This window comes from Perca flavescens, chromosome 5, assembly GCF_004354835.1.
Source record: "Perca flavescens isolate YP-PL-M2 chromosome 5, PFLA_1.0, whole genome shotgun sequence".
Classification (NCBI taxonomy): Eukaryota; Metazoa; Chordata; class Actinopteri; order Perciformes; family Percidae; genus Perca; species Perca flavescens.
This window is the reverse complement of record NC_041335.1, coordinates 32,191,174-32,209,967: the sequence shown is the minus strand read 5'-3', so window position 1 is coordinate 32,209,967 and position 18,794 is coordinate 32,191,174. Positions and strand designations below refer to the sequence as shown.

Sequence of the window (18,794 nt, the reverse complement as noted above, 5' to 3'; positions counted from 1 at the left end):
GACAAGAAGAATTTCAAAAGTTTTATTTGGAGCACAAACAAAACTCACGGGCAACAGTTTCCAAATCGACAGGCAAGGCATAGGCGCCGATACCGTGGGTGCTCCGGAGCTCGAGCACCCACGGAAAATACTGCGCACCCACGTGTGCCAAAATGGCAGTTCATTTTTACAAATTAAACATTGCAGTTGGTGCTAAGTGGAGCGTCTGTCATAGTGTGATTGGTTATGTCGGTGGCATTGATTCTTAATTTCCCACGAAGCTGCTCGCGGTTACATGCCAGTTAATCTTTTCATCTCCAATCCTATCTGTATTTGTGAGAAGTGGCGCTGTCGTGAGTTGAAAGCCTACTTTACAGCTTTATTATCGAGTTAATAGACGTGTGTGTTTGTTTCGGCCGCTGTCCATTTCCTAAGGTTCTGAAATCCAAAAATGTTTTTACTACTTTTATTTTTTAAAGGGTGTGCGCGTGTGAGCACCCACAGAGGAAAACATAAATCGGCGTGTGTGTGTGTGTGTGTGTGTGTGTGTGTGTGTGTGTGTGTGTGTGTGTGTGTGTGTGTGTGTGTGTGTGTGTGTGTGTGTGTGTGTGTGTGTGTTACCTAGTGCATTTGCAATGTGTGTTTGCAGTTTGCCACCCTCAGCTTAACTGTGCTCTAATTGCCTTTTCCTGCTCTTTACACTCACACACTTATACTAAATGGCATATGTTATTTTTGTTGTGTAGCTCAGAGTGGTAGAGGGCCTGGTGCTCTGGTGCTTAACTAGATGGTGTCACACACACAAACAAACACACACACACACACACACACACACACACAGACACACAGCTGCTGCTCTTCTCATTCAGACAGCAGTATGCCTTGTTTCCTGTGTCAGATTCCCTTTGGCTGCTAAAGCTGTTAGGGAACTGCCCCTTTGGTAATCAATACTCTGTGTGTGTGTCTGTGTGTGTGTGTGTGTGTGTGTGTGTGTGTGTGTGTGTGTGTGTGTGTGTGTGTGTGTGTGTGTGTGTGTGTGTGTGTGTGTGTGGTCTGTCTAGTGGTTTTACACCCATAAAGAGTGATGTGCAAACTTCCCGGACTTCTTTTACGAGGGTTTTAGTTTTTTATCATCTGCTGCTTCTTGAACTTGCTGCATCATATTCCAAGGAGCAGGTGTACGTACGTAGCTGCTTTGGAATTTTTTTGCTCCTCACTAAACTACCGCCACACTTTTACACCCTGAAAGGAAAGTTTTGTTACGTTTACAACCTCTGCCAGGAGGTAGAAGGAGCAGACTGGTGTCTAGCTATAGAGACAATATTTTGTCTAAACAGAGCACTTAAAAAGCAGTTACACGCACAGTTTCAGTCTGTTCAGTCCACTACACAATATGGAGGGTAGGTAGGACATCCTCAGGTCATACTCCCATTCTTTTGTACATCAGGGTGATGTCAGAGTAGATCTAGAAGGCCATCTGACATCATAAATTAGGGTGGGGCCAAAGTAGAAACCAGAGCGACAATTTCAAACACAGTTTCTCTTTTAGGCAAATGATAGTGTTATGGGATATTTTTATTTAAAAAATGCATACAGATACATTTATAGCTCTACGTGATCCAGAGTGTGCTCTCTTGAAATAATACTAAGCACTAGATTCATGCAAAAAAAAAACCTGCCTGTTGAGTTCAACTCTCTGTGGCGACAGCAAGCGGCAATCATAACAGCTAAATGTTTAGGCCAATGTGGACGTACCGTGACATGCTGCTCCTCTAATGGAGGCTAGATGATGACAGTATTGAAATCAATGTGTCTTTTCACGACAGGTCCAGCTCCTAATGACAGTTTTGACTTTAAACATTTTTTCCGTAAAATCCACTTTGACACTCTGCCTACTGAGAGCTTTTTAACATTTCCATATCAATTTTAACATGACTCAGTTGTATAAAAACACAATTGGATTGTTAACACATGCATTACATTACAAGTGCTAAAATTGTTGACCCTCTCCACACTTTAAGACAAGGTAACAAGACAACTTAGTTAATGTTGAAGCTAACAGTTTCTTATTCATCTTTACGTAAATCTGTGTCGTCATGCTTGCTGATCTCATGATTGCATTTCACATCTAAAAGATGGAAAAAAAATGAGCATTGGACTTAATCAAAAGGTTTAATGTGTCACAATCATGTTTGACGCTTAAAAAATTATGAAAGATACTCAACATTGACCTTTAGCACAGAGTTTTCATGATGTTCTCTCCCTTACAAAGAGAGAAAAGAACAATGGCACACCAAGCTAATGGTACTGGCTTAACAGTTTACAGGTAACTGTAGCTTATTAGTGCAGCCTGTGTTTAAAGTTAAACGTTGGCTGGGAGTGTGCGACATAACTCAGCCAACGACCAGTATGCATGTAAGCTTGACAGCTAGCCAATAATCCTGCCAACAGGACATCCTCTGACCTTTCCCCTTTTCTTCTGTCTGATGGCTCTGAAGTTACAGGAGCAGTTTCATGAAACATTATCCAGCTGGTATTTCTTAGAACAGGGTAGCGGTTGTGTTGCAGCGCGGGGCTCCAGCTCGGCTCACAGCTGCTACACATTAAAATTTGGTTACAGATTCATAAGCTCCTCGCAAGAAATCAGAGACATCAAAATGGGTCAGAAATGACTCGTTAATCTTTTAACTCAAGTTGCATTTTCTGCATGTGATTTAGAAACTTGCTCAGCCTCAAATCCCTGGTTACACTGTAGCTGCAGAGATGGAGGGCTGCTATCGATGCATTATTGAAAACCACGCTAATGTGCACGATTGTGAGGGCCGAGTGAGAGCTGCAGGTGAATCCCTGAACTGCGAGCCGTCTTTAGTGCATCGCCTTGCGCGTGTTCAGGAATATACGTTGGCTAAAAGTGACTTCAAAGGCTTGCTCACATAGTTATCTACATAATATGAATTATTTACCTTTTGTTTTGTTAGCCTAAAAGCTGTTGTTCTTTTCTCAGCGCTGCAGACTGTTGCTTGCCGAGATGTTTGGTGCTGAAATATGAGCTGGAGGGACGGTGTTGTGTCTGCAGCCGGCCGAACGCTGTGGGCTGGCAGGAGCAACACAACAGAAGCAAATTGGACATGAAATCGTTTTGATCGATGCAGTTGAGTTCTGTCAGATGTGAGGACACATGTTTACTGGATAATGACGGAGTCAAAAGGCCATCTTCAAAGGAATGAAGCTCCTCACTTTCTGTTCACCTGCTTCTTTGTCACTATCATTTTTGTCCCCTCTCTCCTTTGGGGCTCTTCTCACACTAAATCCCCAAGAGATTGTTTTTTCGAGTCACAGAAAATAGTTTCCAATGTTGAAACTTCTAAATCAGACTAAATCTAAAGTGCAGCACAAACTTTCATTACAACTAATAAAGAAAGAAGACAGAGGAGGTGAGTTATTGAGCAAAATCCTTTTGATTGTGTGTTCGTCGTCACAGAGCTGCACAGGAAAAAAGCCTATCACAACTGGCCTTGTCATAAACCATCTTCTGTCAGCCATTACTCTTTCTATTTATGATTGATCTAAAACTGCATCCCTCGGTGGCTGGCTTTTCTTTAACATGTTTTTTTTTTCTGCTTTGGTGTCTTGAATGTTCAGAAATATTAACAGACTGTGCGCTGTGAATATGCGTTTCTATTCTTGACCTCCCTAAATGGGTCAGCGACTGTTACTGCAGTCTGGAATAATCCAAGCAGAACGGGCCAAAGTTATTTTCATTTGGTCCCTTCTGCAGCACGCCATCATGCAAAAGTGGTTTGATAGGACTCAGTTTTCTCCTATCAACCATGTGTTTCTATTGCATCTAATCATCTGTTTACTTACACCACTGACGCATTCCGAAAATCTATTGATGTGGCAACTCACAAACCAATGTTTTCTATTTCCTCATCATCACTCTCTCCCTGTGGCTCCAGTGCTAATCTCTCTGTTTGTGGTGGACCCGGACTCTTTCAGGCCATCTGCTTGACGATCCAGAACCCATTACTTGCTTGATGCTGATATTTGGCTGCAGGAGTGATAGCAGCTATGGCAGAGCGAGGGCAGACAGCTAGATTAATGGGCTCTGGGAGGCCAGTGATCAGCCAGTCATTTGTCATGTCTTACCAGCAGGTCCTTTAATTGGACTGGAGGTACTGGGGGGAGTTGAATCAATGAGCTAAGTCACAACTTTTTAAACTCAAGCCTTTCCCCCAGATGAATATGTGTGGCTATTAGCATAACCATGCTAACAATGTGGTAGAGCACACAGTCTCCTGCTTTACATGCAGATTACTCAGCTGCTAAATAGCTTGTGTTGGTGGTCAGATGATGGATAACACACAGAACAGCCATGGCAATTCATAATTAGACCATTGAGGAACCAGAGTCATCTCCTTACTCTTTATGGCTGCTTTGAATATTTGCCAAAGCTTTGATTAAATCAGGCTTTTTGGCAGAGCCTGTGACAGTTTTAGGCGTCCTTCAATTGGGCAGTGCTATAACTTTGCTTGTTTTCACAGCTTGCCTCGCAAGAAATTAGCATATAATCATTTGGCCGGCATTGAAGGAAGTTGTGTAGTAAATCAATTAAATGGCAGCAAATGAATACATTTTGAATTCATCTCAGGAGCGAGTTATTCGGCAAAACAGGAGCGACACAGCTGCTGCCCCCTAAAAACGGTAATGTTAACACTCCTCGTGCTTCTACTGTAGATCCCAAATGATGAGGAGGCAGCTTGAGAGGAGGCAGTGATAATGAGAAAGAGTCGACGGGCTGTTTGAAGTTACAAGTTGTTTCTGCTTTTTTATTATTATTATTATTTTGGGCATTTTTTAGGTGTTTACTTGACAGGACAGCTGAATACATGAAAGGGGAGAGAGAGGAGGAATGGGAAGTTGTGCAGCACTTTCTCTGTGTGTGTGTGTGTGTGTGTGTGTGTGTGTGTGTGTGTGTGTGTGTGTGTGTGTGTGTGTGTGTGTGTGTGTGTTGCTCAGATTAGTTTCTCAAGGCAAGTTTTTGTTATCAAGAAAACATCAAACAGCTTACTGTCCTCAAGCATCTTCTAAACAGGTTGTTCTGACAACTTTTTTTCAATTTTCAATTACATTTTATTTATAGTATCAAATCATAACGAGTTATCTCAAGACACTTTACAGATAGAGTAAGTCTAGACCACACTCTATAATTAACAAAGACCCAACAATTCCAGTAATTCCCCCAAGAGAAAGCATTTAGTGGCGAGGAAAAACTTCCTTTTAGGGAGAAACCTGGGACAGACCCAGGCTCTTGGTAGGCGGTGTCTGACAGTGCTAGTTGGGGGTGTGGTGAACAATGTCAATAATAATCACAGTAAAGATAATGGAACTATGACTAGAAATAATAGTTGTAGTAGTTCATGGCATAGCAGGGCACTGCAGGGCGTAGCAGGAATGTTTAGTAACCAGTAAGTTGTGCTTTCAGTACAACTTAAGCAGAAAAGGTTTTTTTCTTTCTGCTCCAAACATCTGCAGCTTCAATCCAACACCAGGCTTAATCTGAAACAATAGCTATGTATCTTTCATTTGCAGTTTAAATAAATTCACATGGCACAATGTGTATACAATTTTAGACGGAACACACTGAACACTGAACACCACATGTGTTAAAGAAAAAACGTCCTCAAACTCATTAAACATTATTCATCTGTGACGTTTAAAACAATACCGGATGTATTTTGTGATAAAATGTTAAAATATACCTTGTTTTACCACTTTCCTTCAACCTGCCTCATCTATACTTAATAAGGGACAATATAATAAGTGTCCTACAATTCACAAACCCTCAAAAAATATAAGGTTGTTGCTGGGAGTACTTTTTTATGAAACAAACAAAAAAAAAACTTAATTTGCAGATGCAGATGCATATGTGACGAAAGGGAGCCAATCTGGTGCGTTCTAATGCATAAAACAAGCACTTCTTAAACAAAACTTAGCAGATATATCAGGCTGCACGCACAGTTTAATATTAAAGTTAAAGTTAATCAAGTTTCTTTTTCTTCATGCATAATTCCCTAAATAATTGGTATGGAGATCAAATGTATGCAGCATTAAACCCACATTACTGGTGATTATTTATCAAAAATCTCATTGTGTAAATATTTTGTGAAAGTACCACAAGTCAACCCTACAATATCGCCACATCGATGTATTTGGTCAAAAACATTGTGATATTTGATTTTCTCCATATCGCCCAGCTTGAACATGATTTGCGAGACAGACTTTTTTTGTTGTCAGAGAAACAAGGTAGCCTATTGTTAAACAAAATATCGTTCTTTCTTTGCTGTTAGTGCATAATGATATTGATGTGGGGTCTACTTACTCTGCTATTACGAGGTATTGCATTATTGAATTCTGACCCAGTTATATGTTGTACACACAGATTTGGGGCCCCGGTGTGATCAGGTTGATCAGCTGGTAATATAAAGCTGTGTTGACAGAACCAGGCTTCCCTCGAGGAGAAGCTCAAGTGTTTTCGCAGCGTCTCAGTCGGCAGCAGAGTTGCTTGACTGCTGTAAGCCATCACGTCCCCAGATTGAATTTGCCTCAGTAAAACCTTTCGTTTCTATCCAATTATAGCCCAATTACTTTTTGCTAGCCTGGCAGGCTGCCTTTCTTCACCCTTCCCGTTCCGTCTTGAATGGGAAAGTCCGACGAGTTTAGCTGACAGCTCCAAAGAACTGAGCTCTGTCAATGGTTGACTCTGCCTTTTGTTCTTTATTGGATTTTAATTGAATCTACTTAAACTATTGACTCTGACTCATTCAGGAAGACACACTTCTCACTTCTCCCTTTTAGGTTAGCATGATGAGAGGTCAGAAATAACATCTCAAAACAGTATTTTTTAGTGGAGCTAAACACCTTTTAATCGATGAGTTCATTAATCAACTGAGCGTGTTATTATTATTATTATTATTTTTTTAAAGATGATTTTTTTGGGATTTTCCACCTTTTATTTGATAGGAAAGCTAGGTGAGAAAGGGGAGAGAGAGGGGGAAGACCTGAAGGAAATCGTCACAGGTCGGATTCGAACCCTGGACCTCTGCATCAAGGCATAAACCTCTCCGTATATGTGCGCCTGCTCTACCCACTGAGTCCACAGTGTTATTTAATTTTTTATAATTTTTTTGATATTTGAGAATTTGATGCTTTTTGTCATATATGACAGTAAACTGAATATCTTTGGGGTTTGGACTGTTGGTAGGACAAAACAGGCGATTGGAAGACATCACCTTGGGCTCCAGCTAAATATAATGGCCACATTTTTCACGGTTTTATAGACAAAATGTATCAATAAATCCAGGAAATAATTGCCGGATTAATCAGTGATGGATATAATTGTTAGCTTTTTAGTCACATGGGCTTTTTTGTTTTATTTGTTTGTTTAACATATGTCCAATCCAATGTGGCAGATACAGTACAGCCAACTTCATTTAAAAACTGCTTTCAAATTGCATTTTCAACATTAGGAATCAAGTGCATGATAGACCTAAAATTGGCATTCAAGTGGTTAAACTCAGAACTCTGATGCTGAGAAAATGAAACAAAAACTGGGAGAAAAAAAACATGTTCCATTGATCCTTTTTATTTAACAAAAATTCTAAATACTAGCTAGTTCAAGTTTCTTATATGTGAGGACTTGCTGCTGTTAAGTATTTTATATAATTCGTAAAATGAAAATGTTTAGGTTGTGGACTGTTAGCAATTTGAAGACCTTGTAATTTTATATATAGTATCAAATCATAACAAGAGTTATCTCAGGACACTTTACAGATAGAGTAGGTCTAGACCACACTATGATTTATGAAGACCCAACAATTCCAGTAATTATTATATATATTAAATATTTTGACATTTAACAGACTAAATGATTAATTGATAATAAAAAAAATCATTAGTTGCAGCCATAATACATGTTTTTAATACCCCAAAGGTCATTCATATAGACTATTCTATAGACATGATACCTGACTCCACAAGGCACCCTATTTCAAGTGCTGCTCTGCAGTGATTTTTAGCTGCACAGTGTCTTACTGTTTTATCACTTACATGTCATATGTGTGTGGAGAAAGGAGCCATTCCCCATCTAGAAAAAAGCTTATTTTCTAATGCATTATGCATTTTGGTAATCCCTTATATAAAACAAAAATGACTTAAAATTATTTTATTCACCTGTCCTATCTACATAATTCAACAACCTACCAGCCAAAGGTCCACAGTGCAAACCTCAAACTCATATCTGCCCTGTATAATTGCCTCTAGAATGTATTCTGTTTGAAAGTTATGGATCTATTTTTTTCATCACGGAATTGGAGACGTGCAGCCGAGTTGGCTGAGCTGGTTCAGCCCTAAATCAAATCTGAGGCAGATATCTTTCTCCAGGGGGGGGTGAAATAAGCCCTCAAGTCCTTAGACATTTAATCAAGAAATCCCAGGTATGGGTCCCTGTAGGGGACAATCTCATTGGGAGGAGGGGAGGAATTGCCGCTACCACTCTCACTGCTGTCTGCTGTGAAAGCTCCCCTGGCCCAGACTTGACAGGTTGGAAGGTCAGGTAATAGCAAGTTCAGGTTTGCTCCGCTTTAAGAGGTCCCTGTTTACAGTGAACCTGGGGTCAATCCCATTCCGCTCGTTGTCTGTTTGGGAGGCAAACAGGACGTTGATTTGGAATTGAGCACAAGCTCCTCGATCCTCTTGGGACCTCGGCTGACATGGACTTGCCCTCTGAGCCGTGGCGCTCAGTCCAGTCAGAGCTGAAGTCAGCTAGCTGCTGTGCTAATTTTACCCCCCGTTATTAAGACCTAGTGACATGAATGGCAGCCACATAGCCATAAGGGGAAACTTATTTCTGAGGCATACCTTCATGCACACAGACTTATTATTAACCCTATAAGTGACCTTTTTACCCAATTTATGTTAAAGCAATTCAAATGTTACACATGAAGATCTGGGTTTACAAACAACAAATACACACATACAATGTATTATTATCATATGACACTCCCACCACCTAAGCACAGTCACACACCTACTTTATTCAACGCAGCACATACACTTGCACACATATCAAAGGGGCAGTTACATTTAGGGCAGATTTGAATTTTATTTTGTATCTTTAAGACCTCTTTCTGATCACTGGTGAATTTCTTTTTTTCATTTAATCTTTATTTAACCAGGTTAGTTCCATTTAGATCAATGATCTATTTTGTACAAGAAATAGCAACGGAAATTAATAACAGGCAAAACACATACAAACACATATGTCAAGTTTAAAGAGAAGATAGGAGTTTTGCCAAGAATGGCTCTGTAATGACTAACTAATAACCAATGACTGAGGTGGCATACACATAAAGCAGATAAATTAACTTTTAAATGTATAAGTCTGAAATGTTCTGAAAATGCATTATTTGTGATATGATTAGTTTTCTCAAATCTGTGAAAAATAGCAAAAGCCTCTATGTCTGTTTAAAAAAAGAATTTGAGTGCAGGAGCTTTTATTAAGTTGTGTAAACGCAGTACAGTTTTATGTATTATATCATATTTATTGAGTACATGTTCCTTTTCCTGTACTTTAATAGCTTTTTCATTTGCTTGACTTTTTTAACTTTCTAAACTCAATCTTCTTGCATTCACTTAAATAGATTTGTGATAAAGTTTTGTACTCAACCACTTTTCAAAAGAAAATAATTATTGAGTAGCCTGAAGTTCTACTGTTCTGGTCCAGTCAGAAGGTTTTTCCATTTATACGTTTGCTTTGAACCTCTTTCCCCTCGTAGGGGCAATCTGTTAGAAAGCTATCTTATGAAGAGAAGATTGTCCCTACTTTGGAGAGCGTCACTGACTTGTAGTGAGATTGGTTGGTCCGGTGGATCCATGCTGAAATGATTATGTTCAGGATATCACAGTAAACTAAAGAAGACACTTTAAAGTTTGGAAAAGGCCAGGGGCAAGTATCTCTGGCAATTTTTCTTTTAATGCAAACAGATACTGAGAGGGATTGGTTTACTCAGTGTGACAAACTGATCTCACTGTATCCTGTGAATTGCTCTTTGCAGTCAGAAGCCATTACCTGAGGGACAGTTCCCCTTTCTGTAATAGTGCGAATGCATGGAGGGGTACAACTCTAAGTACCCGTTGCAGTGAATCTGATTTTGTATTTCATCTGGATTGCTTTTTTCTTGTATTTGAACATATTGTTTTTTACCATTGAATAACTACAGAGACAGAAAGGCAGAGTGAAGAACTCGTGTGTTAAATGTTTGCAGGAGACACATCAATGTTTGTTCAGATATAATGCAAAGTAAACTTTCACTGCATTGTCTTCTCTTGTGTCTCTTTGTAGTCATTTTGTGTCGTTTTAAGACGTTTTGTGTATGTTTAGGGTCATTTAGCGTCTCTTTGTGATAGTTGTTGATGTTTCAGAAACATTTTGTTAATCAGAGCCCCTGGGACTGCGCCTGGTAGGCCCCCAGTAATCCAGCCAGCAATGTTGTAGTATGTGGCAATAATTCATACTACATTAAATATTACCATGTAAAAAAAAGTTGGCGAAACAGTTCACGAAGGCCTTCAATAAAACTAGATTCACAACTTTCGTTTTCTTTAATACCACCTCTTTGAGGAGTTCCTCCAGGAACCCTCTTGGATTCCCTCTTGATTGCAGCATATGGGATAAGGCCCAAAACCTTCTAAATTTCAGATTGATCTCATAAAGTGGCGTATTTATGACACACCAATTCGTATGCCGTTACTGCGTGTTATCAAGATGCGTAATCGGCATTTTAGCGTTGCCACGTGGCGTGTATGTTTATATCCACTGTATACAGCGTAGACATACACGTGGATGGCTCAAAATGCGTACAGATTACATGCCATTTGGCTTTAGGAAAATGGTGTGTATGTTTACGCAAAGTCATGATGTCATGTTGTAAATTTTAGCTCGCATCTTTATTTAGAAATGTTTTAAATTATACAGTAAGAATTGTTTTTCTATATTTTAATGGTGCAGCTATAAAAACAAGTCAAAAGACATGTCTTCATGATTTGAAATATAGTTAATCCTATGGAGACATGACAGCTTCAAAATGTACAAACTTTTTTTTCTGTTAACTTAGGGTGAAATATTAAAGTGCTCATATTATGCTTTTTGCCCTTTTTCTTTATTGTATTATTTTTCTTTTTTGTGCATGTTATAGGTTTATAAAGTGAAAAAGCCCAAAGTCTACCCCAAAGGGACTTACCATCTCCAACAGAAAACTGTTCACAAACTGCTCCAAACAGCTCTACTGTAGTCCAGCCTTTACTTCAGAGACCAACGTGCGTCACTTTGTAACACACGTTAGAATGCTCGCCTAGCTGCTAGCATGGCACGCCCTCATACTCTGCTTCTGACTGGCTAGTAGTCCTTACCTAGCTACTGCGCTTGTGCGACTCCAAACAAAGATGGAACAGAAGTGAGATGTCGCACTCTGTAGCTAAAACAGAGAGCACCACACGCAGGGTGAAAAGAGGAGCTGCAGCAATGTGCAGTACAACAATTATTCATTAAATGAAACTATGTAAACATATTCTGGTACAACCTCTAAATACAATTATGAACCTGAAAATGAGCATAATATGGGCACTTTAAAGGAAATGTCAAGAGCTAAAAACATTATTTTGCATCTTCTGCATGACCTGTTTATGCAGCAACTTATTTTGTTTGACAGTTGAGTCCTTGTCAGCATTGTTCATCTCAGATTGTGTGTGTTGAACAGTTTCTGTCTCAAGAGGACAAAAGCCTACTTGGGAAAACTGCAGCGCCCGGTTGACTCCCACATTCTCGGTACTTTTGAAGGTCGCTCCTCCTCCTCCTCCCTGAACTGGAATATGAATATTGCCAGCAGAGATTGCCCATGACCTTACATAAAATGCATTAAACATCTGGCTACAGCTGTGCAGAGATGCACTCCCACAGGCTTACATTTAAACACACATGCACATAAATAGCTCAATCCACATTACAGGGAACATATCAACTCACATATGCTCTCTTCAGTGCTTTCTCCTCAGCTGGCTTCTTTCCCTGATTAAATTTTCATTCTGTGTTGTTCTCCTTTTTGTCTGTGTCTTTCAACATGACCTACAGCTACTCCCACATTTTACTGCATGCTTACAGCATGACTTTCTCATTTACCGTAACTTAATTACCAGAGTTGCTTTAAGAATTAAGTTTGGCTCTCTGTTCAGAGCTAAGATCTGGGAAAAGAAACATAAGCAGTCAGACAATCAGACAGGCTTGATATTGGGCGATACTGACTGAAATATCTGTATCAGGTATGGTATCAGTGACAATAGGGCAGATCTACAGTATCCAATACAAATCTATGTTTATATACTATACATTATATACTGGAATTCTTGTTAAACATTTTGACTAATTTGTTGCTGCATTTAAAAGGTTTACACTTGAATTATATTTTCTGTTAATTTTAAAGATTGTTTACCAAGATGGTTGTGCATGATTTATTATTTTTTATTATATTCAATGTTTCCTTTACATGTAATGTATACCTGCAAGAATAGCAAGTTGAGCTACTGGTTGCACAACCATAGATCACAGAACATAGATCCAGCCACGATGTAATGCCTACTACTGTGTATGTATATCCTCTTGTGTTAGCATACAACGTATGGTACTATTAGTGGTCTGGTTGTTACCTAAGGCTAAAGTTTCCTGCCCATTAAAATGTCTGCTTTAGTCTCTGCATTTAACACCCCCCCACCCCACCGCCATGACATGTCTACTCAATAAGCACAGCTGCCCGTGGATATTCCGTCATGAGTGGGTAATCAATCATCCGTCTAAATCGGATTTATGTACTGTAAGATGATATATCTGAGCATATGCAGGCTGGAATATTGATTTAATTTTGGCTTTAAGCTAGCCATAATACATTGTCAGCCCTGTTTTATGAGCAATTGACATATACCTGGCATGCTAAAGGGTGTGGCCAACAACTGGCAGAAGTGATCTCCAGCCTTTCTCCTTTTTTGCCCTATCTCATTGTGTAGTTGGCCATGATGCTCAAGGCTTTTAATCAACACCGAAGCAGTTTCACTCCACCTGCATCAGAAATACTTCAATGTTTTACAACCTGATGATTAGAGTTCAAAGTGTGAAATGATTTTCTTATGGTGGTGCTCAGATTTTGTAAACTAGAGCAGGAAAACCTTACTCAGCTATCATGGACCTCACGGAGCCTATAACACAAACTGCTGCAATGCATGGAAGCAGTTCTGATTGCCCTGAATATTACACTGATTAATATAAATCTATTGTTTCTTCATTTCATGTGTCTGTTCTATCTATATACTGCATATTGTACAGTGGTTTTTAAAAAGTCTGGCATTTGTTTTGTGTCAACAGTGGTCAGGAGAAAATTCACTTTAGGAAGTTAGACAGCAGAGGCTGTAAATCAAAATGCAGGGAGACTCAAGCTGCACTTTACTGTACCTGCAAATCTGCTAGTGAGAAAAAAAAACCATTTTTATCAGTCACATTAATATGCATAAAGGGACCTACACGTTTATTGTCATTTGCACCAGCTGTAAACATTAACATGACATGTGGATGTGTTAGGATATGATAATGGAGGGAGTGATCTTTTTGATTTAATTTATTTTTACAGTCATGAATCGGGTCTGCCCGTGGTAGTGTTTCATGTCTGTTTTTTTGTTTTGTATTGACAGAACAACACCTCATGGAGACCGCAGTCGTGTCAGGAGTGTACCTGCTACAGCGACGTGGCCATTTGCAGGCCCACTATCTGCCCCAACCCACAGTGTGACTTCCAGAGGGTAAGACACTTTACGTTTAACAGGAGAAGTTTGGGTGCTTTTTATTTTGGGATTGAAAACCGTAGGCAATTCTTACCAAGGGAAACAAGAAATCAGTGTTTGTAAAGGATAAAGCTGGTTCCTTTGAGCATGTATATTTCTTTAAAGAAGATGTGCCTCTTTTTTACTTTAGTAAAATAAAAAAGGGCTCAGTCATTTCCTTAAACAGTTAGCCATAGTACATTTGTTAGGGACTATTTTCGGCGGCAGCCTGATTAATACACATTCAGTGTACTAATTAGCAGATGGTGAACGTGGGATTGAGTCTAAATAACCGTGAGCGTGTTCATGGTAATGAAGGAACATGTCACCCAGTGTGGCTCATTGATGTGTTTTTAATAGTTTTTGGACAACAATGGAGCTCTATGGCACAGTAGGGCTGCTCGATTATGGAAAAAAAACCTAATCACGATTATTTCGGTCAATATTGAAATCACGATCATTTGATACGATTACTCGTTAACTTCTGGAAAGATGTTGCAATTATTGAACTTAAAAAACAGTGGGAAAAGTTAAATAACTCAACAGTAAAAAAACACATACATCTGTGAAATTTGCCTTAATACTTTTCCTATTGAAAATTCAAAATACACAAATACAAATACACAAAATAAGAGTTTACTTGCAAAACGTAATGAGCTAAATAATTGTTTTTCTCGATTATTCTGTTTTTGTGAATGTTGGGAGCCAAAATCATAATCACGATTAAATTTTGATAAATTGCACAGCCCTATGACACAGAGGAATATATAAACCTCTGACTGCACAGATAATACTTGTTAGTGGGATCAATACATTTTTGGTTTTGGTCATTTCACAGGATTTGTTGATAAAATAAATAGTCACAACTTGGACATTTTTCTGCATTTATTACGTTTTAATACTAATAAAGTACAGTATTATCGTTTAATAAAAAGGTTTCTCTGAGGTTGTGGACCACAGCTCCTCAGAAAATAACGGAACATTCAAACATCAAGGTTTTCCATTTTTCTTGAAAAATATTGGTCCAAAAGACATAAAAATCAATGGATACCCCCCCCCCCCACGCTCTTAATACATCCATGTGTACAGAACACCGTTAGTGTGTTAGTAATAAATTAGTCTGTAATGGCTAGCTTACGTTTTTAGCCTAAATGTCAGTAAGGCAACTAAGCTAACTAGGCTTGCTAACAGTGAAACTAAACTGTATTTATTCAGTTAACCAGTAAAAAAAGTAAGAAATAGGTTTTAGCTCAAGTTATAGAAATTAATTTTGCAGGTAGGTGGTGGTTTAACTTTTTAACTAGGCATGAATATTGTTAACGTTACTCAACTGCTATTGCAGCAGATAACTATCTAGACTTACAGTACTTTCAATGAATAGTTAGAGATGCTAGCTATCCTAATACAGTACTAGCTAAATGCACATTTTATTTCTATGACTAAATGGCATTTAGGCTAACATTAATTTAGCTAACCTGGTATGAGTCAATTTTTTACTCTTAACATGTAGGCTCACTGTATTCCAGACACTTCCGACAGCTCGCGGTATTCCGGACACTTTTAAAAAAAAGAAATGTAATTATTTTATCAGTAATATATACATACAGTATATATCATCCTTGTCTCCTCTTTCAACTCCGACCAACCTCCAGTTTCCAGAGCCAATCGTTGAGAACCACTGATTTACATACATTCTAATCCTTTAAAACTAAATAAATAGAAATAACCATTTTTTTGGGTACCAAGGGGACTGGTGGCCAAAGACCAAATCTCATTAGATTAGGCAGTGAGCGAAAATCATTCTTCAAACAAGGCCTCTCCCCACCAAAAGGTCCAGCAGAAACTAGACTGAAAAATACCAACAGCAAGACAAAAGACACAGCATGGCTCATTTTGTGCATGTGTTATAGCCTTTCTCAAACTTTTTTTGTGCCAAGGCCCAGTAATGTTTGGCCCTTGTCCTCTGTGCCCCACTTAATGTAATTCTTTTGGAAAAAGAAAGACTATTTTTTCATTTTATGAAACATTTAATGTATTATTTACAGTTACATTTAGAGATGCACCAAGGTGAGCTGGCACAAACATCTGGACCAGTTACAGCTGCATGGCCTGGCAACCAAATGGCATTGGTTTTGTTTCCAGATTTTGTGAGGAGACATAATTTTGAGCATTAAACACTGGATTTTTATGTACCTATTTCTACCCTTTTCTAAATCAATTAATGATGGATTTAATTTTAACCTGCAACATGGGCTTTAAAACATCCAGAGCCTGTCTATGGAGAGCCTGTTCACTCCCTATCTCACTCCCTATTAGCCCCATTGTACAAACCCGGAATTTTCCCGAGAGTGGAAGTTCTCCCCTTATTAGACATTCTCTGATACATCCATGGTCAAACTGCGTCTTGTAAACTAACCCTGAAAGTCGGAAGTTGCGTGCCAGCGGGGGCGTGGCGTGAGCAGGGGGCGTGGCGTGAGCGACTGCTGTAAGCTGCAGTTGAACCCTTGACACTTCTTTCTTTTTTTTGACCGGGTTGACACCATTGACATATATATGACATATATGACACTTCAGCGTGAGAAATCGGGGGTGTGGCGTGTGAAACCAATCAAATGCGTGTGTCTCACGGCCAATGCGTGAGAGTTGGCAGCTCTGGTATCGTAACGTTACTGTAAATTTTAGTTAGGCAACTAAGCTAACTAGCTAGCTAACAGTTCAGGTGGAGGTTTAGCAATTTGACGGCTATTTAGCCATAAATACAAATATTGCTCATTTGCTAGCGCAGCAGATAACTAACTTCCTTCCCTTACTTTCTCACTTTAATAGAGCTGCTACACAAACAGCACAGAACAAACAAACATAAACATCTTATGGTTTAAAACCGCATTGTCTCTGTGACATAACATGAAGAGGATAATGGCGAGCAGCAGTGTAGAAATTGAAGAAGCTGGGACAAAAGCTTTCACGTAAGTAAAACAAAAAGTCTGTCCTGTGTTCTCCCTTGACATAACTTAACTAAACGTTAGCTGTGTCCACTAAAGCACATGGACAACACAGGAGTTTAAAAGTCTAATAATAATAAGATGTCTTCCAAAGCATCTCTACCTTTTGAGAAACACTTTCAGAACTTTTTGGAATCTGACAAAAAGCTGGTGGGAACATATGGAAAAAGGTTGTTATATGTTGTTAAAAATGCAGACCCACTGTCATGGTGTAATTCAGAAGTTCACTACAGAAATGAGTGAGTTGCCTATTTAATTTGCCACAATGACAACTGGTTGGAGACTTTTAATAAGTTAATAAGTTCCAGCCTAGCTTTCTTTGGCTCACTTGAATTTACAGGAACACATTTTCAAAGCTCTTTTTTACTCCATCTATCCGGCTGTTCCTCCCCTTGCTGCTTCTTCAGCGTGATTTAAACCTCAACGCCTGCGGCGATGGCATCAAATCCAATCCCAACACTGAGCCAAAGCAACAATCAATGTCTAATGAATTCCACTCTGCTGGCTAGCAATCCAATGTTAATTAAAAATAAGTCATCATGCTCACCAAGCCGTGTGCTCCCTCGGTTTAAAAAGCTCTTCAAATGTGACTCCTTGTCACCTACACTGTGATAAAAAAAAAATTAAAAAAAGGATTCATTAGGATAGCGATTTATCAGCTCTCTGTCTCTATCTTTTAAAATCCACTTCCAGTATCTACAAAATTACATTTCCTTATCCTAGAACTATCTTAAAACACTGGGTGAATCGTCTACTACAGATGTGTACATGTCTGGATAGGCCAGCTCATATCTTTGTCGAATAGCATTTTTTAAGTAACACATTCTGACTGAGTGCAGGAATTCATGGATCTTTGGGTTCTCCCCCCAAATATTTGAAATTGAAATTTGGGCTTCAATGATCATTATCAATTCATTTGCTGAGAATGTTCTCGATTAATCGTTAAGTCTATGAAATGTAAAAAAGTAGTGAATAATGCCCATCTCATCTCCCCAGTGTCCTTAAATTTCGTGTTTTGTCTGACCAACAGTCAAAAATCATATATGACAAAAACAAGCAGCCAACCTGCAGCTTCAGCTTCTTGATTACTAATTTTCTTTCGATCGACTTGTTATTATTAGTGCTCAAATTCACACTGGGGTTTGTTTTTTGTTTACATTTTGTTGACCTTTTTAAATAAAATAACAATAAAAATGGAGGGAACGCTGCATCAGTGTGATTTCTATTCAATAATCCAATCATTATATTATTCTCCTTCCCTTTTTTCACTGTTTTAATTTCACAATTTTATTTTGCAATGCTTTTTTAAAATCTACGTCCTAATAAAGGCACATATATGGCTTAAAGATATTATAGATGTAACTATAATGTCTATGTAACTATGATGTCCTTGCTTGTTCGAAACCAGAAATGTCTCCAGCATCAGAAAATATTAGATTGTTTTACAAACTGCATAAAAAACAGAATGGATAATTGACCTGAAACTTCAATTCATGAAAGAATTACCTTTTAAAACTAAATGATATCTTTGTCACCTCTGTTCTACAAATACACATTTACATTATTTTATAATCAGACAGAAAAGTGGCTTGTAAATCTCAAATTCACTCTTCACTGGACTTTTTATTTTCTTGTAAAAGCAACTGCAAGAGTAGAAAACTTTAATCTTATTACTGTAACAATGCAGCAGTCCAGTGATAAATAACCCTATGTTCTCCCTTAGCCTGAACCATCTCTTTTTATTTGCAGCAATACAATCTGAAATTGGATCAAATGCTTGTACTACAGCCATATTTTGGTAATTAAATTTGAGGCAGCAGACAGAAACCAGCTCGAGGGACTAAGGGATGAAAAGTTCGGGGAAAAAGAGAGCTTAAATATATGAAAACATTC

At 38.7% G+C, this 18,794-nt stretch overlaps 1 protein-coding gene across 2 annotated transcripts in view; it reads left to right on the top strand.

Moving 5' to 3' along the window:
- Nucleotides 1-18,794, top strand: part of fras1 (Fraser extracellular matrix complex subunit 1) — a 259,913-nt gene that overhangs the window by 58,580 nt on the left and 182,539 nt on the right. For both annotated transcript variants that reach the window (XM_028577114.1, XM_028577115.1), the window contains exon 3: nucleotides 13,771-13,878. In XM_028577114.1, the coding sequence (XP_028432915.1) occupies nucleotides 13,771-13,878 (108 nt within the window). The remainder of the gene's footprint in view (nucleotides 1-13,770; nucleotides 13,879-18,794) is intronic.